Source organism: Schistocerca cancellata, chromosome 6 (genome assembly GCF_023864275.1).
Source record: "Schistocerca cancellata isolate TAMUIC-IGC-003103 chromosome 6, iqSchCanc2.1, whole genome shotgun sequence".
NCBI classification, from domain to species: Eukaryota; Metazoa; Arthropoda; class Insecta; order Orthoptera; family Acrididae; genus Schistocerca; species Schistocerca cancellata.
In genome coordinates, this window is record NC_064631.1 from 685,844,794 (window position 1) to 685,871,248 (window position 26,455).

Here is a 26,455-nt window from a genome sequence, read left to right on the forward strand (position 1 = left end):
GTGAGAAAAGAAAAAAGTCATAAGGACTCAGATCGGGTGAATTGGGGGGGGGGGGGGGGGGGGGGAGCCTGTGGAACAACAGGAATGTATTTTGAGGTCAAAAATTCAGTAATTGAAGTGGCTCTGTGACTTGGCATTGTCATGATGTAGCATCCCCTTGTCTGCACTGTCTGGTGTCACTCCTTTCCAACTTTTCCTAAGTCTTTCAAGGATACCTTTGTAAAACAGTTGATTGACAGTTAGACCTGGAGGAATAAATTCTTTATGCACGATACTCCTACGATTTGCTGATTCAACCTTTTTCCTATCAAGTTGTCTCCGTATGCCACACCTAACTTTGCTGCTTTGTATCGGGATCATACTCAGAAATCCACGAATCTGTGATCACATGACTGAACCATTCATGGTCATTGGCAATCCTGAAGATGATAAATGCGTATGTTTCTTAGATTGTCCTTGTGAAGTTTTTTGGCACCATTTTGGCATGAAAATTTTGCAAATGCAATGTGATGTATGGTGAAAGTGTTTAACAGGTCACCCATCATTTTTGGTAACATTGTTGTGATCTTTCAAGAGCACACATATTTGACAATTTCATCACTTTTTGAAGTTGGTCTCCCTGAGTGAGGTTCGACATCAACATGTTTTCAACCTTCCAAAAATGATTTGTGCAAGTGAAAAACTTGTGCTCTTGCTAAGGAATGTTAAATGTTACCCGTACACCAGTTTCAACTTAACCAAGGTCACACTCACAGATTCCCCAAGCTAAACACATAACTATGTGGCCATGATCAGATGAGCTGGTAGCTAATCTGCTTTAAATAATGTTCTGGGATACCATTAAGGTGCGTTTATGAACAAACATTGTAAAAAATTTACAATTATTCAATTTGATATAATTAATCTCAAAGATCGTGGAGAGCAGTTTGACACATATCGGAGCTGAAGTGCGTCCTAATGCACACCAGAAATCTCTATCACTTGTACGATCTCAGAATGATTAATGCATTGTTGGCACAATATTATTGTCATTTGTTTCTTGATATAAATAGTGTTCTGCATAGTGGAATTATGGAACAAACTCTAATGATGCTTAGGCTCCCCCCTAGTCTTTATTACGTCACTAGTAGAAAAAGTCTTAGCTCAAGCCGAAATATCAGTAGCTACCCTCTCACCAAGTTAAATCCAATCTCATGACTTGCCTGGGCTCCCCATCCGATTGGTATATTTTCAGCATCATATGGCATCCACTGCCTGTGTTCCAACTGTGGGAACTGACTTCTTACACGTTGCTGTAGCAATCTATATCACTGCTTAAAGAGCAAAATAAATAGTGTCTGAAATAAGAGGAACCTCACAATTTGAAGTGGATGATGGTATGGTATCTTGAACTCTACAGTGCCAATTTCCTGCCTGACCTTGGGCCAGTCAGTACTGATGCACGATGTTAAAGTGTTACCTTCTTTCCCTCATTTTCACTGTGATTTTGCTCTTGAATTTTGTTTTGGTGCTTATTGCATGGTCTTTGGACTTCTTGGAAACTCAATGAAACATTGCATGCGTGGAACTATCTTTGCAGTAATTTTATTCATTTTTTTTTCATGCAAATATTAACACTCCTAAATTATTGAAGTAGTTTTCTTGTATACATGCAGGTTCAACTGACAATTCTATGTAGAGATGAGGAAACTCATTAATCATTTCATTTGTAGAATGAAACCTGATAATTATTAAGCCACAAATTAGTGTCAGTCAGTGATGGTATACTGGAAGTTCTGCAGTACCTATTGTGAATAATATTTTTAATCATTGTATTTAATATTTTAAGTTCTTTGGCATTCCATCAATTTCAGGTTCAAAGGTGTGAGCTGTTTAATGTTCTGGAAATAAAAACACTAAATTGTGCACATCATAGTTCACTGAATGAATGTTCGTTGTGTTGATTAACACATCTCTGGCTGTATATGATGCAAATATTATCACTGTGAATATACCATGTCTGCTACCAACCAAATCTTAATGAAGGCAGCCCATTTTCATTATGTTAAGGTCCAATGTTTTTTAGTTACTTTATTATTACAATAAAGTACATCGAGGCTCTTGACAGTGTGATGTACTGTGCTGACCGACACTGCAAAGCTCTGCATAAACAGAGAAGTATGATGTGACGTTGTCACGATATTATGTAAAGTCCACATGTAACAGAAAGAGAGAGAATTGTGCATATTTAGAAATAAAGCTAACATGAATGCATTGCAATAAAAATCTATAAATTTACCAGACATTGCTCATATGGAAAACCATCAGTGTTAATGTCAATATTTGTGATACTACATCATAGCTCCATGGTAGTAGCTACTTAAGGGTGTAAATCCAGTATCTATCAGCTAAATGAATTTGGCTTTTTATGTTTCTTCAGTCTATTTCTAGGCATGCTTATTGTGCTAAGAAACACTGACCTTCGACTGTGCCGTGGGTGTGTGGCATGTGTGCCTGAATGAATTCAATAACTGTACCATAGGTGCAACCACATCAGAGGGGCATCTGCGTAGAGACCAGAATAATGTATGGTTCGTGAAGAGGGGCAGCTGCTTTTACACGTGTTACAGGGGCCACAGTCTGGAATGATTGACTGATTTGGCCTTGTAACATTAGCCACCTTGATCTTGTTATGATGGTACTGTGGTGAAAAACTGAAAGCAAAGAGGGAAATTAGGGCCATTGCATTCCCAGAGTACATAAAACCCTAGTAAATTTGTTAATGTAGGGAAATGTGTATCATAAAAATTGTGTGTTGAGACCATGTCTTGACTACAGCAAGCAGGTTAAAGTGTGTATAGGTTGCACTAGTTGTACAGAGATGTAGAGGCTTGAACGTGATAGACTGGTGTGGGTATTTGCACCAAACAGTCTTTGGGCTGAAGATCACAACAACAATTTTGTTATGTAGCTACTAAGTGCATCTGGTTACTGTTAAGTACTTTCACTTACAAAATTCATTAAGGGTGAATAATTATATTTTCCAGGACCATTCAGGGTTGTGAAAATGAAGACTGGGAATTGATGTGTCGCCATATTGCAGAGCACACATGTATGCCTAAGCCAGTGCTTTTTTCTGTATCTTTGAAAAATTATGATGTGAAAACTGTGAAACTTCTTAGAGAAATCATACTGAAGAACAAAATCTGGTGACACTGTGGCTTGCGTAAGTGTACTTTATAATTGCACATTGTCATTTTTAATTTAGTGTGAGATTTGGACAACAGTTCAAATGGTGCAGGTAATGCTAAATTGTATTCGTGGAATGGTGTAATGAAATCTACTGTAGTTTTACTCTGTATTATGTGATGCCATCTTTCTGTCCTTACCCGTAATAGAATGTTTTGTTCTAACTATATCTCACTGTGGGGAAGGGTGGGGAGGGGGAGGGCAGGGTGGTCACATTTCACAGTGTACATATTGATACTTTGATTACTATGAAAAATGTGTAATAGCAAAAAATTAATTTTCGTATGTTGCTTATTTTGGTTGTGAGAAGGTTAATGTTAAGTTTCCAAATGTAAAAATTACTTCCACACATTAAAAAAAATAGAAATTAATGTAGAAAAGTAAACACAGTGCTAGTATCTGAGAATCACATTTTTTGAATAATGGTAGGAGTAAACAGTCACTGTGTAGTTGAGGCATTGAGCAGTTGGTACACACAAACAAGATTCTACATAGTCCCAGCTGACTACATTGTACCAGCACTGCAGCATGCATTTGTCTTTTATTCTTCTCTCCTTTTTAATTTTAGTTAGATGCATTTTTTTCCTTAATAAACTTGAGTATTTTAATTTTTCTTGTTGTTACTTCAAATTTTTTGTTATGAGTGATGCTTGGGGGAGGGAAGGGGCATATTAATGAAGCTATAAATGTGAGAGCAAATATAGTCACCAGAATGAATTTTTCAACACTGCAGCAATGTGCCCATCAACTTTGACTCTCCCTGGCAGATTAAAACTGTGTGCTAAACTGGAACCTAAAGACCCTGGAATCTTGCTGTTCATGGCCAATGCTCTTGTAGGCTCAGCTATAAAGGTGCAACTTATGACTCGCCCTTACAGCTTTGCTTCCACCAGTACCTCTATTTTGCCTTCCAAACGTCACAGAAGTTCTCTTGCGTAGTTTGAGGGATTTGCACTCCTGCAAGAAAGGAGATTCCGGAAGGTGTGATGGAAGCAAAGCTCTGAGGGTGGGTCATTGTGCCTGAATAGCTCAGTCAGTAAGAGCTCTGCCTGTAAAAAGTTAGATTCTGAATTAAAGTCCCAGTCCAGAACACAGTTTTAACCTGCCAAAAAGTTTTGAAAACTGGGCACACACTACTACAGAGTAAAAATTGGTTCTGGAAACCATAACCTAAGCTATTTATCCACAAATATCTTATCTTTCAGGTATTCTAGTCTCATAGAGTATACAGAACTTATTTGGAGTGTGGAAGGTAGGAAATGCTATTTCATAGCTCTATGAACTACAGAATTGTGTATTGAATTGTTTCCACAGAATTTAATTTGGTCTTTGTGTGCTACCATACTTGTTTTCCACATCTTCTTAATAAAAGTCAGACATGGGTACCTTTGACCTTCCTGTAACTTCTGTCTCCTGGATAGTGGCCACTGATTTTTGAACACAAGAATTTCTGAAAGGGTACAACATTCAGAGTAAATTGCTAAGTTGCCTGCCAAAGTCAGCACCGATATGTTGAAGAAATGGCTTTCTTTACACCCCTGGGTTGGCACAAGTGCCCAGAGTTTGTCCAACTAACTTGGAGCAATTAATATTGGGCAAGGGAGGTGGTGTGTAACTGTTTCTTCTCTCATACAAAATGCTGGGATAGAAACAGTTACTGGAACAGTCATCAGTTAGTAGAATATCTGGAAACACTTTCAGATTTGATTTAGATCTTGGGGAGAGGGAGGTGGACACTAAATTCCCAAATGGATTGCAGATATTATGCTGGACAGGAATCATAGAAATATCTCAGTTCAGATTAGTTAGACCACCCTATGTTGACAATAATACCCTACGAATATGTTGTGAGATTTCTAGGATTCTATGAGCATCAGGATACCACTCGGGGATATACAGGGTGGTCCATTGATCATGACCAGGCCAAATATCTCGCGAAATAAGTGTCAAACAAAAAACTACAAAGAACAAAACTTGGCTAGCTTGAAGAGGGAAACCAGATGGCGCTATGCTGGCCCTCTAGATGGCGCTGCCATAGGTCAAACGGATATCAACTGCGTTTTTTAAAATAGGAACCCCAATTTTTATTACAATTTGTGTAGTATGTAAAGAAATATGAATGTTTTAGCTGGACCATTTTTTTCGCTCTTTGATAGATGGCGCTGTAATACTCACAAACATATGGCTCAAAATTTTAGACGAACAGTTGGTAACAGGTAGGTTCTTTAAATTAAAATACAGAACGTAGGTACGTTTGAACATTTTATTTCAGTTGTTCCAATGTGATACATGTAACTTTGTGAACTTATCACTTCTGAGAACACATGCTGTTACAGCGTGATTACCTGTAAATACCACATTAATGCAATAAATGCTCAAAATGATGTCCGTCAACGTCAGTGCATTTTGCAATACGTGTAACAACATTCCTCTCAACAGTGAGTTGTTCACCTTCCGTAATGTTCGCACATGCATTGACAATGTGCTGACGCGTGTTGTCAGGCATTGTCGGTGGAGCATGATAGCAAATATCCTTCAACTTTCCCCACAGAAAGAAATCCGGGGACATCAGATCCGGTGAATGTGCGGGCCATGGTATGGTGCTTCGATGACCAATCCACCTGTCATGAAATATGCTATTCAATACCGCTTCAACTGCACGCGAGCTATGTGCCGGACATCCATCATGTTGGAAGTACATCGCCATTCTGTCATGCAGCGAAACATCTTGTAGTAACATTGATAGAACATTACGTAGGAAATCGGCATACATTGCACCATTTAGATTGCCATCGATAAAATGCGGGCCAATTATCCTTCCTCCCATAGTGCCACACCATACATCAACCCGCCAAGATGGCTAATGTTCCACTTGTCGCAGTCATCGTGAATTTACCGTTGCCCAATAGTGCATATTATGCCGGTTTACATTACCGCTGTTGGTGAATGACGCTTTGTCGCTAAATAGAACACGTGCAAAAAATCTGTCATCATCCCGTAATTTCTCTTGTGCCCAGTTGCAGAACTGTACACGACATTCAAAGTCATCACCATGCAATTCGTGGTGCATAGAAATATGGTACGGGTGCAATCGATGTTGATGTAGCATTCTCAACACCGACGTTTTTGAGATTCCCGATTCTCGCGCAATTTGTCTGCTACTGATGTGCGGATTAGCCGCAACAGCATCTAAAACACGTACTTGGGCATCATCATTTGTTGCAGGTCGTGGTTGACGTTTCACATGTGGCTAAACACTTCCTGTTTCCTTAAATAATGTAACTATTCAGCGAACGGTCCGGACACTTGGATGATGTCGTCCAGGATACCGAGCAGCATACATAGCACACGGCCGTTTTGCATTTAGATCACAATAGTCATACATCAACACGATATCGACCTTTTCCACAATTGGTAAATGGTCCATTTTAACACGGGTAATGTATCATGAAGCAGATACCATCCGGACTGGCGGAATGTTATACGATACCACGTACTTATACATTTGTGACTATTACAGCGCCATCTATCACAAAGTGAAAAAAGTTGTCCAACTAAAACATTCATATTTCTTTATGAGTATGTAATAAAAAATGGGGATTCCTATTTTTAAAAATGCAGTTGATATCCATTTGACCTATGGCAGCGCCATCTAGCGGACCAACCGTAGCGCCATCTGTTTTTCCCCTTCAAGCCAGAAGAGTTTCGTTCTTTGTAGTTTTTTCATTTGATGCTTATTTCATGAGATATTTGGCTCGGTCACTATCAATGGAGCACCCTGTATACAATTTCCCAAGAAAATATTTCTGTATTCTCTAGGTGAAATGCCACTAAAGTAAAAGATAGGTTTAGCAGTATTCCACATCCTTTTGTAATCAGTATGGTTGACAAACGTAAAATGATATAAAATGTTTCAGTTAATCTCTATAGGTATAGCATAATTATCAATGATTTCACAGACAATTAACAAAGTATAATGTAATCCTCAAGAAATCATAGCTTTATCAGCTATGAGAAGGCATGGATAGGCATCTTGCAGAACACAAATCATTAATACTGACAGATTTTTAGACAAAAATATTTGCTGCTATCTCCTGTCTTAGGAAGTGTGTAAGCTCTTAATTGTCCAGTCCACTGTAAAAGAGGATTACTACGCAAAAGGGCAGTGATGATGAATTTATATGCATGCCATTGTTCACAAATGGCTTAACAACTTAAAAAATGCTTTTATCAGTACGAAGTTGTCATCTGGTGTTGTTATAAAAAACAGTTAATTCCTAACTTGTTCTTCATACTCTGTTAGTTACTTACTGTTTCTGTAGGAAGATAACGTACCTTACGGAAGCGGAAATGTTCCGTTCTCATTCTAACAAAATATAAAATCTTGTTTTCATCGTAATTATGTTATTGTGACCGTGCTGTATTTAAATAATGTTTTTCGTGTTTCAGGCATCATTAAAAATAAAATGTTGTTTTTTAGTTTTAGGAAACATGGCTGCGATTTTTGGACAACTTGTTATAGGACCTCCAGGGAGTGGAAAGACAACATACTGTCAGACAATGGGTCATTTCCTTAAGAGTATTGGGAGGAAAGTTTCAATTATAAACATAGGTAATTTCACTCAAAACTTCTTTAAGAATTTGAAATGAATATCGAAGTCTGTGCCTTGACATAATAGTATGCCAAACAAGTATATAGTAAAATTCCTTTATCTTCAGATCCAGCTAATGATTCCCTGATTTATGAAGCAGCAGCTGATGTATCAGAGTTAGTTACCGTGGATGATGTGATGACTAATCTGCACCTAGGACCCAATGGAGGACTGATGTTTTGTATGGAATTTTTGGAGAAAAATGTTGATTGGTTACTAGAACATGTGTGCCGCTTGAGAGATTCTTACATTTTATTTGACTGTCCTGGGCAGGTAGGTAATTCATTAAAAAAATTTATGAGTGTAGACTATTGATTTCTTAAATGAGCTTTACAAGGTGGTGTCGTCGTACACCCCCTCCTCCGAAATATTTATTTTTCTGGGTAAGTTAAGGTAACTGTAACAGGTACTTATCACAATAAGGTTAAAACACTCACAGCAAATTAATATGAGGCTCTGAAATCATTGATTTTAGTTTTGGAAAACAGGGAAAACTCATCGCAAAAGTCAGTTCCACTGTACGGAAGTTGTGCCCAGGTTAGCAGAATCAGTTTTCAGTAGGTTTTCAGCAAAGTGGGAAACTAATGAACTCTAATTTTCTGATCAAAGTTGAAAGGTCTTTCTATTGTCAGATCACGACCGAATCCTGTTCACACAGGTTGGGGCACCGTGTTGCATGTTCCAAGCTACAGTTATGGTACGTCCATGCTCATGCTTTGTGCTTGAAGAAAGCCTGTATTCTCCAAATTGTGTATCTCACTGGATTACATAGATTTTCTCTCTTACCACCACCACCAGCGATTACAACTGGAAATAAATAGAATAAAAATTAACTCACTACAATCATGTTTAATGCTTGCAGTGGCTATGACATTCGCAGCAGAGCTTTGAGAACACTACTGAACCTCATTGACTATTGGACAGGGCATGACGTAGGTGCACAGAACAAGCCTAAACTCGACTGTCACTGTTCATGACTTCAGCTATAGTAGCTTAATCTTTTTGTTCTTTACAAGAGTTCCTTATATCTCTACAAGCAGTGCTACTGATCTATATATACTGTTACAGGTTACGTGTTTTCGTGTTCTTTTTATTTTTCAATTTTTTTTATAAACTTTGTTATTGTTTTTCTGTGTAGCGAGTCTTTCCAGGACTGAAGAGCTGTGGTTCACAAGGCCCCATGGAACTTGAGATCAAAATTAGGTTACTTCACTGATACCTTTGCAGTATATCATCTATCTGCCATGGTTCGAAGACAAGTGTCTCTACCCTGGGACGAAGTCGTCCCATGATTCTACTTTCAATACTTCATTAATCACACTGTGTTTCAGTGCACACCATTGATTGTTGTACTGAAATGTAATTTATGTAGTTGTTTTTTAAACAAATCATTTTCAGCTTAGTGCTGTGTTTTCTCATAAAAAATTATTGCTTCTATTGCATAAGAACAGCAATTAATAAATTTAAAATTATTGGTTATATCCATCCTTAGGATGATGTTTGGTTTGTGGCTCACTTAACTGCGTGGTCGTCAGTGCCCGTACAAGGTCCCAATTTTTATACAGTCCAATTTTAAGTCAAAACGATCTAGCCACTGTCACAAGTGGTGGTGGTGAAATGATGAAGACAACACAGACACAACACAAACACCCAGTCCCCAGGCAGAGAAAATCCCCAACCCAGCCAGAAATCGAACCCGAGACCCCGTGATACAGAGGCCGCAACACTAGCCACTAGACAACAAGCTCTGGACGTCCTTAGGATGCTGTATTTGCTGTTCTACACAGGAGAGAGTGGGGACTCAAGAGACTTTTGCGGGTATGTACATCGTGAAGTGTGGCCTTGAGCCATTGCAACGCTTTCTGTCCTCCTGCTGTGTTCCAATGGTCCCGTTTTCTCTCTCTCTCTCTCTCTCTCTCTCTCTCTCTCTCTCTCTCTCTCACACACACACACACACACACACACACACACACACACACACACACACTAATGACACCAGTGTCTTGACATTGATCTGTTGCTATTCCTTAGGTTCTAACTACACTGCTCTAAATTTCTTAGGTTCTAAATACATTGTTCTCACTTTGAGTAAGACTCAAAGGCCACCTTAGAAGAACCGTGGCATAAGATAACACAGTGTTCCTTGTTATATGGACATTTACTGCAGCTTTTATGATGTGGTTAGGTAACAGCTCTTGGATCAACCGTGCATATCTGTGATTCATACAACTTCCCCACTGCTGTTAAGTTGTTTGACAAAAGTTATTAGCTGGTTTTCACTTTCTGAAAGCAAAAACAGTCTTCAAGCGGAGATGCCATTGTTAAAGGGAATATTGAGGCATAAGTAAAACACCTGTCAGCTGTTCATTCCCCCTGCGGGTCTGGTGGTTAGAATAGGCCCGAGGTATCCCAGCCTGTTATACAGGGTGTATACGACCCGGGACAATCGGGAGATCCGGGAAAAACCCGGGAATTTTTTCATCCGGGAGAAAACCGAGAAAAACCTGAGAATCCTTTTGGAATTCCAGAAATTTTTCATTGTTTTAGTTTTCAGTTAAATTTTTGGGATTTTGACTGGTAAGAACAAATACTCTAACAAAGAATATTACTGTATCCCGCTTCTGCAGAATAATACTGCAGGAACAAAACATGAACAAGAGGATAGAAAAAAAGAAAGAAAAAAAACGAAAATAAAACTTAAGTCGCAAAGGAAATGCGCTGTATACAACAAAACACAGTGCTCATACAGCCGTCTGCCAACAGCAAAGTGTGTCAAAGGCTTTAGGAAGACTATGCAATGCTTCTTAACAACAAATTGCCTCCGATGAGCGTGGCCTGACAGCTGTTTACATTAGATTCGTTTTAATGCAAGATCTTTTAATGTTGTACACATACGAACATATGGCCTTTCTGCGTCATTTTAGCTGCGCAAGTGCAGTGACACCTGTTACTTGGCGCTCTCTGACAACTGCTGAACCGAACCTATTTCTAACAGGTCACAGGAAAATATCGCAAATGGTGGTTTGAAAAGTGTTACTTTGAAAGTTAATTTCCTTTTATGCAAGATGAACTATGTGCGAGAATGTACGACGAATTTCTTAAATCACAGAGCGTTTGACTCTCATTTAAAAATCAAGTCTTTGGGAATGACCATCTAGAAGAATTTCTAGCCCTGAAGATCAGACAGTTACATCGTTATTAAAAATTTTACTGGCACATTTATGTGATGTATGTTAAAGTGTAACACGCGTAAAAGAGTCCAATATTATATGTGGAAGCTTAGCTTCTCTTGCAGCTTATTAATCTTCAAGACCAATATTATATGTGAAAGCTTTGCTTTTCTTGTAGCAACAATATGTATATTAATTTACATCATTAACTTTCCTTATTTGTGTGTTCGCGCTACTTAAGAGTGATTTTGCTATTGGCTGACTACATCACGTGTCCTATGCTGTCATCAGCTGGCGAGCTCACGTGTCATGAGCTATGGCTGGCTCACGAAAGTGCGTCGCAATCTCGATTTCAATGCTTTGGAAAGTAACATGCGGTGCTTGGTGGAATTCGAATTTATACTTTCGTAGCACGAAAATATGCAGCGTACATGTTGCTGCACATCAAAGATCTTTCCGAAACATGTTTTTTTCCCCTGAGTTTCATTTTCTAAAGTGCCAGGTAATTCTACGTCAGTGTATAAAACCATAAACAATCAAAAAATTGAGAAGTTTTACAGTGCCGAAGAAAAGTATACTGTCACTTAATGAGGAAAAAGTGTATTTTCATCCGGGTGAAAGTGTATTTTCAACCGGGAAATCTGGGAATTTTTTTTCCTTGTCCATGTATACACCCTGTTGTAAGATGCGACTAAAAGGAGTCTCTCACTTCTCGGCCCTGCAAGTTCAGGTCCCATTTTATGGTTTGACCTGCCACTTTCCAAAATCTATAGAAGTGTGGGCCATATGGGGGAGGACGCCTTACGTGGTGCATGAGTTATCCATAGTGCCCTTAGATTTGATCTCCTGGATCTCTTGTCATGGCTTTGCATCTCCACCTGCAATTCAACTATTTGGGCGAGGATACTTTTCCGGGGTATGTCATCTTCTTCAATTGTTTCCTGTCCTCTTTCACTCCCATGACAGTATTGGATTTCTCTGCTCAAAATATCCAGCATGGTAGCCAGTCCATTGTGGTGGGTCTGTCATGTACCCATTTGGTGGTAGCCTCCTGGCAACACAGGGATCACACTGCTGATGCCTGAGCTGTAAACTCCCAATGTAAGCCAAGAGTAGATGCCTGTCTTCCTGGGGCATCAGGACTCCCACCAGCGGCCATCATACCAGGTGGTGTTTGCTGTGGCTGGGTGGTGCCTGTGGGGAGAGCCCCTGATCGGAGTGGGTGGCATCAGGGCAGATGACCCTCAAGAAGTGGACTAAGTCATCTCTTGCTGGTGATCATATGGCACCAGCAGTCTCTAAGACTGGCAAGATTGAGTACACTGCTGACAGGTATGACCTTAAATTGTTTCCCTCCTTCACTACACCATGGGAGGAACGTAGGGCTACAGAAAGAAGAGAGCCATATTTGCCTCAGTATTTAGTCTATAGCAGAATGGACGGGGATTCCTTTCTACCTACGAAACCTCAGTTTTTTGTTGAACATCTTGAGGATACGTTTGGGGAAGTGACAGCGCTGTCCGAGATGAGAAGCAGTGCAATCTTGATTCAGACAGCATCCCCAGCCCAATCCCGGGTGTTTCACTTGTGACTGGCTGGGTGATATTCGTGTTTCCGTCACTCCCCATAAAAACCTCAACATGGCCCAGGAGATTATTTTCCATCACGACCTCCTCTTGCAGTCTGACAACGAGCTCCGCACCAGTCTAGAATGGTGGGGTGTTCATTTCATCTGGCGTGTTTACAGGGGACCCAAAGACAAAATGGTTGCTACCGGTTCCTTCATCTTGGCCTTTGAGAGTGATTCATTACCTGAAAAGGTCAAGGTGACGGTTTAGCGCTGTGACGTTGAACCATACGTCCCTCCCCCTATACGGTACTGTAAGTGCTGGTAATTCAGGTACTTCCAACACCACAAATCGAGACTGCGAACGTCCACTACATCCAGATACTCCCTGTGTGCCTCCTCCCACTTGTATCAACCCACTTGTATCAATCCACTTGTATCAGCTGTGTAGAGCAGTACTCCCCCTGCTCACCAGACTGCACAGTACTTCAAAAGGAGTGGAAAATCATGGCATACAAGACCCTGGATTGGTTGACTTACCAAGAGGCTAAATGTAAATTTGAATGATTACACCCCTTTTGGTTGACGTCCACATGTGCTGCAGCTACATTACCATTGCCATCATAAGTACCAGTCGTACCACACACTGTGCCGCAAACAGTGGTCTGTCCAGGCCTCCAGAATACATCTGCCCCCTTGATGGTAGGGGGGAAAATCTCCTTCCATGGCTCCCAAAGTACCTACTTCGGGAGAAAGCCCCCCCTCCCCCCCCCCCCCCCCCCCCCCCCCCAAACGCTCGGGACATTGGTCCCCTCTCCCCAGCTGGAGAAGCAACGGCCTCCTCCAGCTCCTTTTGTGTGGAAGGGGTCCCTTCGGGCCCTCTCTCCCAAAGTCTCCACTAATGCCACAGCGGACACTCGCCACTGGCTAAAGGAGCCAAAAGCTGCTGGACGAAGAGCTTCACAGTCTTCCTCTGTGCCAGAAGTGACTTCGGAGAAGTCCTCCCAGCAAGTCCCTAAAGAGAAGCGAGAGGGCAAGCAAACAAAAAAGTCTGCTAAGAAAAAGGACCCTCCGGTTTTGGTGGCCCCAACACCACCTCTCCCTACCAGTTCTGCACCTGAGGATGAGGTGAAGATCTTAGCACCCCTGAGTACCTGGATCTCACTGACACCTCATCCACAATAGGAGTGGGTACAAATACTCAGTCGGTGGCATCAGGTGACCCTGAGGTGTAACCTGCCTCCTTGCTTGCTTCATGCCTACCCAGCCTCACGTTAATGTCATCCTCTAGTGGAATTGCTGTGGTTTTTTCCATCACCTGGCTGAGCTACAGCAACTGTTAAGCTTTACACCTGCTTTCTGCATTGCACTCCAGGAAACCTGGTTCCCGGCAATGCGGACCCCTGCCCTTTGCAGATATAGGGGATATTACAAGAACCGTAGCAACTATAATCGAGTGTCAGGTGAAGTTTGTGTCTATGTCCTGAACTCGGTATGCAGTGGACCTGTACCCCTTCAAACCCCTCTTGAAGCTGTGGCTGTCAGGATAAGGACGATGCATGAACGTATATCTTCCTCCAGATGGTGCAGTATCCCTGAACGCATTGGGTGCACTGATTCATCAACTCCCTAAACCTTTCCTACTTTTGGGGGATTTTAACATCCATGTCCTCTTGTGTGGTGGCACCGTGGTTACTGGCCAAGATAGAGATGTTGAAACTTTCCTGTTTCAACTCAACCTCTGCCTCTTAAATATTGGGGCCCCTACACATTTCAGTGTGGCTCATGGCACTCACTTGGCCATTGATTTATCCCTCTGCAGCCCAGAATTTCTCCCATCTATCCACTGGAGAGCCCACAATGACTTGTGTGGTAGTGACCACTTTCCCATCTTCCTGTCACTCCCCCCGCACCATTCCCCAAGACGTCTGCCAAGATGGGCTTTAAACATGGCAGACTGGGAAGCTTTCACCTCTGCTGTCACCATTGAATCTCCCCCACATAGTACCATCGATGTGGTAGTTGAGCGGGTCTCTAGAACGATCATTTCTGCGGTTGAAAACATGATCCCTTGTTCTTTATGGTGCCCCCGGCAGTAGTCAGTAACTTGGTGGGCACCGGAAATTGCTGAGGCCATTAAAGGGCATTGGCGAGCTCTACAGCGACATAAGTGGCACCCTTAGAGCACTAATAGCTTTTAAACAGCTCCGTGCTCGTGTTCGACAGCTCATAAAAAGACAGAAACAGGAATGTTGGGTGAGATACGTCTTGGCCATTGGGTACCATACGTCAGATCAGACATGTTTGTGGGTACCAGACCCCAAAGGGTGTCACTGGCATTAACATCAATGATGTGTGTTACCTACCGACACGTACACAATTGTCGAGCACTATGCTCAAGCCTCTGCATCGGAGAATTATCCCCCACCCTCAAATGGTTAACGGAAAGGAAAGCCCTCTCCTTCACTGAACATCACAGTGATCCCTATAATGCTCCATTTACGGAGTGGGAGCTCCTCAGTGTCCTTGCACATTGCCCCGCACCTGGGCCAGATCAGATCCACAGTCAGATGATCAAACATCTCTCGCCTGACTACAAGCGACATCTCTTCATCATCTTCAGCCAGATCTGGTGCAATGGCAACTTTCCATTGCAATGGTGAGAGAGCACCATCATTGCAGTGCTCAAACCTGGCAAATACGTGCTTTATGTGGATAGCTATCGGCCCATCAACCTCACCAACGTTCTTTGTAATCTGTTAGAACATATGGTAAGTTGGCGGTTGTGTTGGTCCTGGAGTCACGTAGGCTACTGGCTCCATGCCAGGGTGGTTTTCTCCAGGGTTGCTCTACCAGTGATAATCTAGTTTCCGTTGAGTCTGCCATCTGAACAGCCTTTTCCAGATGCCAACACCTGGTTACAATCTTTTTTGATTTACAAAAAGCTTTGAGACATGACTTGACGACATCATATCCTTGCCACTCCGAATTTTTATCCAAAATTTCCTATTGCTCCATACTTTCCATGTCCAAGTTGGTGCCTCCCATAGTTGCCCCCATATCCAGGAGAATGGGGTCCCGCAGGGCTCTGTATTGAGTGTACCTCTAAGTGGCCATTAACAGTCTAGCAGCAGCTGTCGGGCCGTCCGTCTCACCATCTCTGTACCCAGACGAGTTCTACATTTTGTACTGCTCCTCCAGTAGTGGTGCTGCTGAGCAGTGCCTACAGGGAGCCATCCACAAGGTGCAGTCATGGACTCTAGCCCCCCGTGAAGTCGTGTGTCATGCACTTCTGTCGGAGTCGTGCCATTTGTCCGGAACCAGAACCTTACCTAAGTACAAGGCGTGTTTTTTAATTAAGTACAGTTTTGAAATTAAAAAGACGTGTCTCAATAATTTTATTTTTACATGAAAGCCTGTACCTTAATCTACTTTTCTACATAATTTCCGTCAATATTGAGGCACTTGTCATAACGTTGTACCAGTTTTTGAATACCCTCCTCATAGAAGTCTGCCGCCTGACTTGTTAACCACTGCATCAGCACTGTTTTGACTTCGTCATCGTCTTGAAGACGCTGACCGCCCAGATGTTTCTTCAAGTGCAGGAATAGATGGTACTCACTGGGCGCAAGATCGCGGCTGTACGGAGCATAATCTAGAGTTTCCCATCGAAAAGATGTGATGAGATCTTTGGTCTGATTCGCCACATGCAGACGGGCATTGTCTTGCTGCAAAACGGTGCCTTTGCTCAACTTGCCATGTCTTTTGTTTTGAATTGAATGGTGCAGATTGTGCAATGTCTTACAGTAAGCTGCTGCATTGATTGTCTCATTACAAGGCAGAAATTCCACAAGCAATACTCCTTTTCTGTCCCAAAAAACTGTGCACGTGATTTTCTGGGCAGAAATTGTTTGCTTGAACTTCATTTTTCTGAGTGAATCTGAATGCCGCCATTCCATGGACTGTTGCTTTGATTCTGGTGTGACGTAGGCCACCCATGTTTCATTGCCCGTAACAATTTGGCTTAAGAAATCATCACTGTCGTGGTATCGCTCAAGGAAAGTCAATGCACTGTCTAAATGTTTGGTTTTTTGCCCATCCGTCAACCTTTTTGGTACCCAACATGCGCACAATTTTCGATAATTCAAGTGCTCGGTCACAATACCATACAAAACACTATGAGAAACATTAGGAAAGTCATCTCACAAGGAGAAAATCGTAAAGCATCTGTTTTCTCTCACCTTATTGTCCACTTCCTGCACCAAACTTTCATTAATGACCAAAGGACGCCCATTCCGTTGTTCATCATGCACATTTGTGCGGCCATCTTTACATGCTCTCACCCACTTTCTTACCATTCCATCACTCGTAATGTTTTCTCCGTAAACTGCACAGATCTCATGAATATTGATCGCTTTTAGGCCTTTATCACTACGAAATCTTATAACAGCCCGTACTTCACAGTCGGCGGGACTCACGATTATTGGAGGCATCTTAAACACTCAGTACACAACGTAACCAAGGAAGAATAAGACTGTAATGGTGTCAGTGCGTAGACAACAGATGTAGGTACCCAGTGCGCATGCGCAGAACGCCGACCGCAGCGCTGCGGTGTGGCAAAACAGTATTTACTTAAAAAACATGCCTCGTAACGATCCGCTCATGGTAGTGGAGACATACCAAGTCTTAGGACTGGATTTCGCCTGATAGACGTGGCTTCCTCATCTTCGCCGGCAGAAGCAGAAGTAGTGGCAGCACCTCTGTGCCCTCTGCTGCATGAGCAACACCAACTGGGGTGCAGATCGCTCTATGCTGCTGCAGCTCTTCAGAACCCTTGTTCAGTCCTGCCTTGACTATGGGAGTCTAGTTTATGGTTTGTCTGGTTTATGTTTTGTCTGTGCCCTCAGCATTGCATTTACTCGACCCGGTGCACCACTGTGGCATTTGACTGACAACAGGAGCCTTTAGGATGTGTCCGGTGACCAGTGTCTTGGTGGAGTCCAGAGTCCCTCTGTTGAAGGTTAGGCGTGCACAACTGCTCGCCAGTTATGTTGCACACATTTGTAGTTCTCCTGAGCATCCGAATTACCATATCCTTTTCCCACCCACAGCAGTTCATCTCCTGCATTGGAGGCCCAGGTCAGGGCTTACGATTGCAGTTTGCATCTGATCTCTTTTGTCTGAAGTGGAGTCCTAGCCTTTATCACCTATACTCGAGGTCCATTCACATACACCTCCATGGTGTACACCTAGGCTGAAGCTTCACCTGGACCTTTCACATGGTCCTAAGGACTCAGTTAACCCTGCTGCTCTCTGCTGTCACTGTCTCTCGGTTCTTGATATGTACCAGGACCATGAAATGGTTTATACCGACGGCTTGATGGCTGATGGTCACATTGGCTTCACGTGTGTTCATGGAGGACATATTTAACAGCACTTCTTGCCAGATGGCTGCAGTGATTTCACTGCAGAGCTGGCGGCCATTTCTCATGCTCTTGACCGCATCTGCTCATGCCCTGTCAAGTCGTTTCTTCTCTGTACAGACTCCTTGAGCAGCCTTCAAGCTGTCGAACACCGCCATCCTTTGGTGGCGACTGTCCAGGAGTCGATCTATGCCCTGGAATGGTCCACTCATTGTGTGGTGTTGTGTGGACCCCAGGCCACATCGGAATACCAGGAAATGAACTTGCCAACGGGCTGGCCAGACAAGCAACACGGAAACCGCTTCTAGAGATCAGCATCCCGTAACTGACCTGTGATCATTATTACGCCACAGTGTTTTTCAGCTTTGGGAGATGGAATGGCTTAATCTCAGTATGCACAACAAACTGTGTGTCATTAAGGACACTACGAATGTGTGAAAGTCCTCTATACGGACCTCTCGCAGTGACTCTTGTGTTTCTTTGCCAGCTCCACATGGACCATACGTGGCTAACACATGGCTACCTCCTCTGTCGCGAGGACCCACCTCGATGTCACTGTGGCTCACATATGACTGTCATCCACATGTTGCTGGACTGCCCACTTTTAGCCCCTCTGTGGCAGACTTTTAACTTTCTCAGCACCGTACCTTCGGTATTGAATGACAATGCCTCAACAGCAGATTTAGTTTTATGTTTTATTCATGACGGGGTTTTTTACCATACCATATAAGGGTGAGCATATAGCCTTCTCTCCGAGGCCGCCACCCTCCCTCCATTTTAACTCTGTTGCAATTTCTTTGCATTTGCTTGTCTTGGTGGTCATCTTTCCCTACATGTGTTCAACTCGCCTTGTCTTTTTGCGGTGGTCATTGTAATGTGTTGCAGATTGGCTGGCTCATCCTCTTTTTACTATTGTGATCAGCCAGCCCAGACCATCTACTCTATGGTTTTAATACCTCCTTCTGCTTTTCCTTCTGGTGTTTGTTTTCCCTGTTTTTTTGTTCGATCCATTCGTTTTCTTTTTAGGTGTGGTTCCCTATTCCTTTTCCCCCTTTTACTTTCTCAGACATACTTTGGGTGTTTTTGTACCTTGTACCTTGTGCCTTGCTTGCATTAGGAAAAAAGGGACTTACGACCCTGTAGTTTGGTCCATTTATACCCCAAACCAACCAACCAACCAACCCTGCTTCGACAGGATGCAAGATCAAGAGGGTGAGCCCTCGAGCAGAGTAAGTGGTACCATGGGAAATATTTTGCACGTGGAATATATGAAACTTATCTCACAAAAGCGGTTGAACTGGTTTGACCATCTCTGCAGACAGGAATCAAAGATTAATTACTTACCTTCAGAAGGACAAGCTGGGAAACAGGGTTTGAGCAATTTACCAAAGTAGGTGGACTTACTCTCACAGAGAGCAAACCACACTTCTTTGGTGAGTAGATAGAAGTTAAATTTGGAAAGGTTGCTTCTCTTGAAGAAATGAGAGGTGAATCCACAGAGAGTATCATAATTAATGGCGTAAACCCATACAGTTGAAAGTACACGATACTAGAAACACAAAAGTCTCGGTAAACGTAGGGTCAAAAATGCACACCTTAAGAGTTACGAGCAATTTTTCATCTTCGATACTGTGAAACAAGTCTGTTCTACTGCAAGCTCTTTGCTTTCCATATTTTGGGAAGTGGCAATATGGACCAAAACAAGAAAAAAAATTTCCAGTAAACATATGCTCTAAAATGCATATGTTAAGAGCTATGAGCACTTTTTTAACTTCACTACTTTGAAACATAACTCTTCTAATGAACAAGTGCTCATAACTTTCAAGATATGCATTTTAGAGCACATGTTTATTGGACATTTTTTTTCTTGTTTTGGTCCATATTGTCACTTCCCAAAATATGGAAAGCAAAGAGCTTGCAGAGAAAAAGTGCTCATAGCTCTTAAGGTATGCATTTTCGACCCTATGTTTACTGAGACATTTTTGCTTCTAGTATTGTGTAGTTTCAACTGTATGCATTTACACCATTAATTATGATACACCCCATATAATGATTAAGGCAGCCACTGAAATACAGTTACAAGCCTATGCTTGTTTTACCATAGGGAGATATACCTGTTAAAATCACTCCCAACATAAGTCCAAACAGGACCCAGAAGATCTTTTTTTCACCGAGATTTACTAATCCAAACAGATGAAAAATTCCAGGCAAACTAAGAGCGTTGGGAAATGCCATTATGTTCACCGCATTCAGAAAAGACCTAAGTGTAACTGGATGGTCACACCAACTTTAATATTGACGTTATAAGGGAACACCCTTCCTGAGAAGATGAAAGTTGTAGCACAGAGAAGCGGAATTACTGTGTAGATTCAATCACACATGTGGGCTTTTGTACCGATTTCGCCATACGGCTACCTGGTGTACCTCAAGACATATCTGAAGTAATGTCATGAGCACCCAAATGCCATTTCCCTGTCTACAACCACACCAGTGCCCAAATTGTTCAGGTCTAATTTTCAGCAAATACTGGATTGCCTTACTTATGTTAGAGGACATCAAAAGTATGGATGGCTTTCTCCAGTTCCAGTCGCACCAAGCTTCACAACCACTATAATTGGCATACCTCTTACCTTGATCCAGAAACAGACTGCGAGGCCCATCTATCATCTGAGAGAGGGGCAGTTACCTCCCTTGTACACTAGCCATATGTCAGCAGCAGATACCCATCTGCTGGTACAGCAAGAGACTTTGTATCCTGATTAGCATCACAGGAGAGGAGAACTTCCCATTACACACTCTTTTCTGCAAACTGGTAGACTATCAAATTAGCTCTACTCAAATGAAACAAGAAACTCAAATACCAAGTCATTGGGCAGCCCAGTTTATTATCAACTCAGAAATAAGGTCTTGGAAACCCTTGCAAGACTCCAAACATCCTGAAGAGAAGAGATATGAGGGAAAACAGAGGGAGGTCAAATGAGATATACATATTTAGAAAATATGTAATAATACAGATAACCTACCAGTGGTAGATACATCTATTAATATGGACAGCTTACCTACCATACAGGTGGCACAAGATCAGACTGCGGACCAGTCTGTTTCTCTTTCATCTTTGCTACCCTCAACCTCCAATACCCAACTCAATTACAGTGAAACTTTATTGGATGTTGTCACCTTCTTGCAGAATTAACCCTTTAACTGCTCTGGACGTGTTAACACATGCGTCTTTGTACCTGTCCCTGTGTGCTCTGGACTTGTTTACGCATGCCGCAAGTCCTTCTACCCGGTACTCTGAACGTGACTATGCGTACACACATACACAGTACCAGGTAGAAGGACCAGCGGCACGCGTAAACATGTTCAGAGCACACAGGGACAGGTACAAAGGTGCACGCCTTAACACGTCCAGAGCAGTTAAAGGGTTAAAGCTGCTAACACCATTACATCTTTTTGTATGTATTGTTGTACTGATGTCTCGAGTGTGGCGAAAAATTTGGGTTTGCATATGTCGGTAACAGTTTCTTTGAATAATGTGCTCTTCCTAGTAAATATTAGACCTACATCAGAACTCCCTCCACCAAAGCTCCTCTTGTGTGCAGTACATCTTTCAGTAGTCTCTAGGCAACACTAAAATGCTTTCCCCTTAGTGTATGACATCTCAGTGCAGTTATACAACTGTTACAGAACAGGAGCCCTCTTTGTCTTCCTTTGAATATATAGTGATGTTGGCTTTCTAGGAAATGTCATCATGAATCAACCTAGGCAGCCTTTGTGGAGGAACTGTGTACACTTCCAGCCCCCAGAGCTGAAAAAGACATCTGTGCCACTGCTTTCTGCATAAACGGGAGGATCGGCAAACGAATGTGCACTCGGTATTTCTGGCTGGGGGCCTCATCAGAGATGTGGGGGAGGCCCTGCCTGCAACTGTTGAGCATGTTGGGTGCAGCTGTCTGCAGGTTGTGGCTCTCATCGTCACCGATGACGTCTGTCACTTGGGTTCTAGGCCATCCTCAGTTTGTACAGGCAGCTGGCAGAGTTGGTGAAGACTGCTGGCCTCATTCATGGGGTGCAAAAACAGCTCACATTCCCAGAGTAGATTGGGGTCCTTTGATTTGGAGCAGAGTGGAAGGTTTCAGCCAAAGACTGTGTTGATTCTGTGATGGTCTTGGCTGCAGATTTATAGACTTGTATTTGAACGATGCTGCAGCAGTGCTGCTGGCACATCGTGTTGAATTTTGCCTGGAACCTTTACCATGCATCTGTTCACATCACTAGTTGAGTGGATTACTTGCAGCAGGTGAAGCAAAACTATATTTTTCGCATAGTCTGGTGACATAAATTTTAGTTTATCGCACCAAAAACACGGTTATTAAAGAGGAGAAATAAGAAGATATCCTTTGGTTGTACATGGTTCACACATTCTGTCAAGAGCTCAAAGAATTATATGGAGAACTTATTTAGACAGTTACGAAAGTCAAAATTTATTGTGACTTTATTTTGAATATTATTAGATCATAATAGTTAAAGATATGGAGATTCAACCCAACATTTTAATGTAATTTCTGTGGAAGGGTAATTCAAACACCTACTCACTCTGAGGTAATATTTTCAGTTATCTACATCCTCTTCATGTATTAGACATGCTACTTTTAGATACTTGATGTTGATTTATCATCATCATCATTGTCGTCGTCAGAGAGAGGAGGGGAGGAGGAGAAGGAAATGGTAAATTAGTTGAAACAGAGGACTAGTTTCCAAAAATAATTGCACCGGTGCTATCCATCATGAAGAGATTGAGATGATCTGTATGCCAAGAGTCCCAGATAGGCTTGTGTCCATACAGTAGTCTGTAGAGTATGGATGTAAATGGATATATATGGTGCTCAAGAAAGCACACTACGAGGGACAGTCAAATAAAGCACTGTCAGGAGTGTTCTAGGGAAGAGTGATGTGACTGCTCTTATTCTCTAGATACATAAATGAATTGACCAACAGGGTGAGCATGAATCACGCTGTTTGCTGATGACACTGTATGGGAAGGCATTGTCATTGAGTGCCTGTATGAGGATACAAGATGATCTAGACAAAATTTCTAGTTCATGTGATGAGTGGCAGCTTACTCTAAATGTAGAAAAATGTAAGTTAATTCATATGAGTAGAGAAAACAGTCCTGTAATTCTCAAATACAGGATTAGCAATGTGCTGCTTGACAAAGTCATATTGATTAAATGTGTAGGTGTATCACTGCAAAGTGATAGGAAATCAAGTGAGCTCATAAGGACGGCAGTAGGGAAGGTGAATGATCAGCTGAGATTTGTTGGAAGAATTTTAAGGAAATGTGGTTCCTCTGTAAAGGAGATTGCATATAGAACACTAGTGAGACCCATTCTTTTGTATGCTGCTAGTGTGTTTGGGATCACCACCAGGTCACATTAAAGGAAGACACTGAAGCAGTTCAGAGGCAGGCTGCTTAATTTGTTACTGGTAGGTTCAGTCAGCTTGCGAGTATTTGGTGATATTCCGTGTACTCAAATGTAAATCCCTGGAAGGATTTCTTTTCATAAAGTGCTGTTGAGAAAATTTAGAGATGTAGCATTTGAAGTTGACTGTAGAATGATCCTCCTGCCACCGACATACATAAGGCCCATGAAGATAAGCATGACTATTAGTGGTACAAAGTACCATCCACCATGCACCACAGGGTGGCTTGCAGAATGTGTATACAGATGTAGATATAACACATGTCCCAACAAAATCAGTAGGTTCAGACATAAAAGTATCTCCAAACAGGAAGACCAGCCTAGGTGCTACTGTGAAGTTGTTGTGGTTTAACACCTTCTTGTCAAATTCCCATATTTATTACATTTATTGCATTAATTATTGCTAACACAATCCCTGACACAGATCATGGCAGATAACACACACTGTTAACACTACTATGTTAAAGTATAAGAAAATGCCTTCTATGACAAGATCCGATTTATGAGTCAGAATATTGCATTAAATGATAGCTACAGCTGTTGTAGAAGCATATATCCCTGGGGCTCTTTGCCCTATTACATTTCACATATCTTTTTGCACAGTCTTCGACTCTGTTTTCACTGCCATTTTTATTACAGCCTCACATCAGTTATTATTTTCATGCAGTACACGGACCACAGCTTAATGCCTGGGAACCCTTTGTTCCTCCAGATGAAAGAAAAATGCCAGTGAACACCTTCTTATTTTTCTTCCTTGTAATTTTAGCATTACCTTCCTTGCTCTCAGTGTAAGAGGGGAGTAGGAGTACGCCATAGCCATATTCTGCAACAGTTTTGTCACCTGGGTTCCCATCCAGAGCCATCTATTCAATATGTTTGGTAGCTACACCCCCCTTCCCCCTCTCCCAGTACAGGAGGTGGCCATGCACGTCACTCGTTCAGTATATTCATGACTAGCTCCTATTGGAGGAGATGTTTTAGGGGCATAGCTCCATCAATTCAGTATATTCAGCAGCAGCCCTCTGTTCAGAGGGAACCACAGGGCCTTTGAGACCGCCATCCAGGAACCCGACTTGGTGGTGTGGCAAGCTCTTGGACTTGGTTGCAGACATAACCTCCTCACAATGACATGCCACCTGCTGTATCACCATTACCTCTTTTGTATCATTTTCTGGGGATTGATGTACTAATAACATCCTATAACTCATATTCATCACATCGCCGTGGATGTTTTTATCGAATGGTTCAAAATATGAGAAATTATGTAAAATAGATACTACTGTGTATTTGCATGCTATTGCATTATTGAATGGAAGGCAACTGCCAGCAAATATGCTATGCCCCAAGAGGAATGGTTAGTATTCATGGATATGACAGGAATTATTATGTAAAGCAAAAAAAGTCTAGTAAACGTGGGCTTCATGATCGTTCCTGTCATATCCCTGAATGCTGCCCATTTCTCTTGGAACACCCTGTACATTATGAACCTGGATTATTGTCACCTGTCAGCAAAATTTTTTGTTCTGGTTTCAGTAAAGAATACAGTGTTCTTATTTTCAGGTTGAATTATACACTCATCATAATTCAATGAAAAATATTACAGAAAAGCTAGAGAAATATGGTGTTCATCTGTGTGCTGTCCATCTTGTAGACTGTCATTACTGTAATGATCCAGGTGAGCAGAACAAACTTGTGTATAAAAGAAAGAGACTGGGACCATTTGTGCCAGTGAAATATTAAACTTTCCTCACTTTCTGTCTTCATAGGGAAGTTTATCTCAGCATTGCTGCTCTCCTTGTCAGCAATGTTGCAACTAGCATTGCCACATATCAATGTTCTGTCAAAAATAGACCTTCTTTCAAAGTACAGCAGCAAGTTACATTTTGGGTTGGATTTTTACACAGATGTCCTTGATCTCAAGTATTTACTGGACTGTTTGGATGAAGATCCATTCACAAAAAAGTAAGAATTGATCTTAGATTAATAATTCAGTAGTAGTTTGTTTATTTGATTGCATCATAAAATTTATTTGAAGAGCTGCAGGATGCCTGGATCTATCGTCCTGAGGACTACTAATTAATTGTAATACCAGATTTTGATGTACAGTAAACAATTACTAATAACTTTATTAGCACACCTTGTTGCTATATGGGTCACATCTGTGCACATAACTATTAGTAGTTGCTAAGATGAGTGTATTTGTAATTTTTTTTATTTAAGCTCATTTTGTAAACAAACAACTAGAAATTATCTTTGTTTCAGATACAAAAAATTAAATGCTGCAATAGTTTCATTAGTTGAAGATTTCAGTTTGGTATCATTCATACCCATGAATATTGGAGACAGACAGAGTATTCTTAAAGTAAAAAATGCTGTGGACAAAGCAAATGGATATATTTTTGGAGCGGGGGAGCAACGTAATGTGCAAGCGCTGCTTGCATGTGCTGTGGGAGCTGATTATGAAACGGGTGAAGATATGGACAGATTTACGGAGGGTGCAGCAGGTGATGATGAGGATGACGACGATCTTATGATGAGGGGTGTATGGGCATAAACTGTGTGTGTTTCACTTAACAGATCACACAATTAGCCATCATTTATAGCAAGATTTTATTGAATGGGCAATATAGGTATCTGTGCATTTGTATACAGTGCTTTTGATAATGTTACATGAACTAATCCATTCTGTACATCTTTAACTTCACAGTGTGTGTATTGTTTCATCTACAGATAATTTTTCAGATTTGTGTTTTTGTAATGTTTTGAGTTTCAGTAATAAATTTGGATGTACAGTTTTCTAAACGGTGGAGAAATATGGAGATTAACTGATTTAGCTCTACATTCTCCTTACTTATGTTCGTGCAAGTAATTGCAATGGTGTTGCAGTCTTTGTAAAAAAATTAATTAATTAAAAACATGAAAAATAAACCTA

General features: G+C 41.6%; 1 protein-coding gene and 1 long non-coding RNA gene across 2 annotated transcripts in view; both read left to right on the top strand.

Annotated features, from left to right (window-relative positions):
• LOC126190868 (uncharacterized) overlaps positions 1-3,051 on the top strand; it is a 55,701-nt gene extending 52,650 nt beyond the window's left edge. The window contains exon 4 of the long non-coding RNA XR_007538290.1: positions 3,027-3,051. This is a non-coding gene — a long non-coding RNA (uncharacterized LOC126190868). The remainder of the gene's footprint in view (positions 1-3,026) is intronic.
• A 16-nt stretch (positions 3,052-3,067) lies between these two features.
• Positions 3,068-26,455, top strand: LOC126190866 (GPN-loop GTPase 2). The gene is made up of 6 exons (XM_049931462.1): positions 3,068-3,205; positions 7,709-7,840; positions 7,948-8,153; positions 25,084-25,198; positions 25,290-25,485; positions 25,786-26,455. Exons 2-6 carry the CDS (start codon positions 7,720-7,722, stop codon positions 26,075-26,077), a joined length of 930 nt encoding a protein of 309 aa, XP_049787419.1. The 5' UTR covers positions 3,068-3,205; positions 7,709-7,719; the 3' UTR covers positions 26,078-26,455.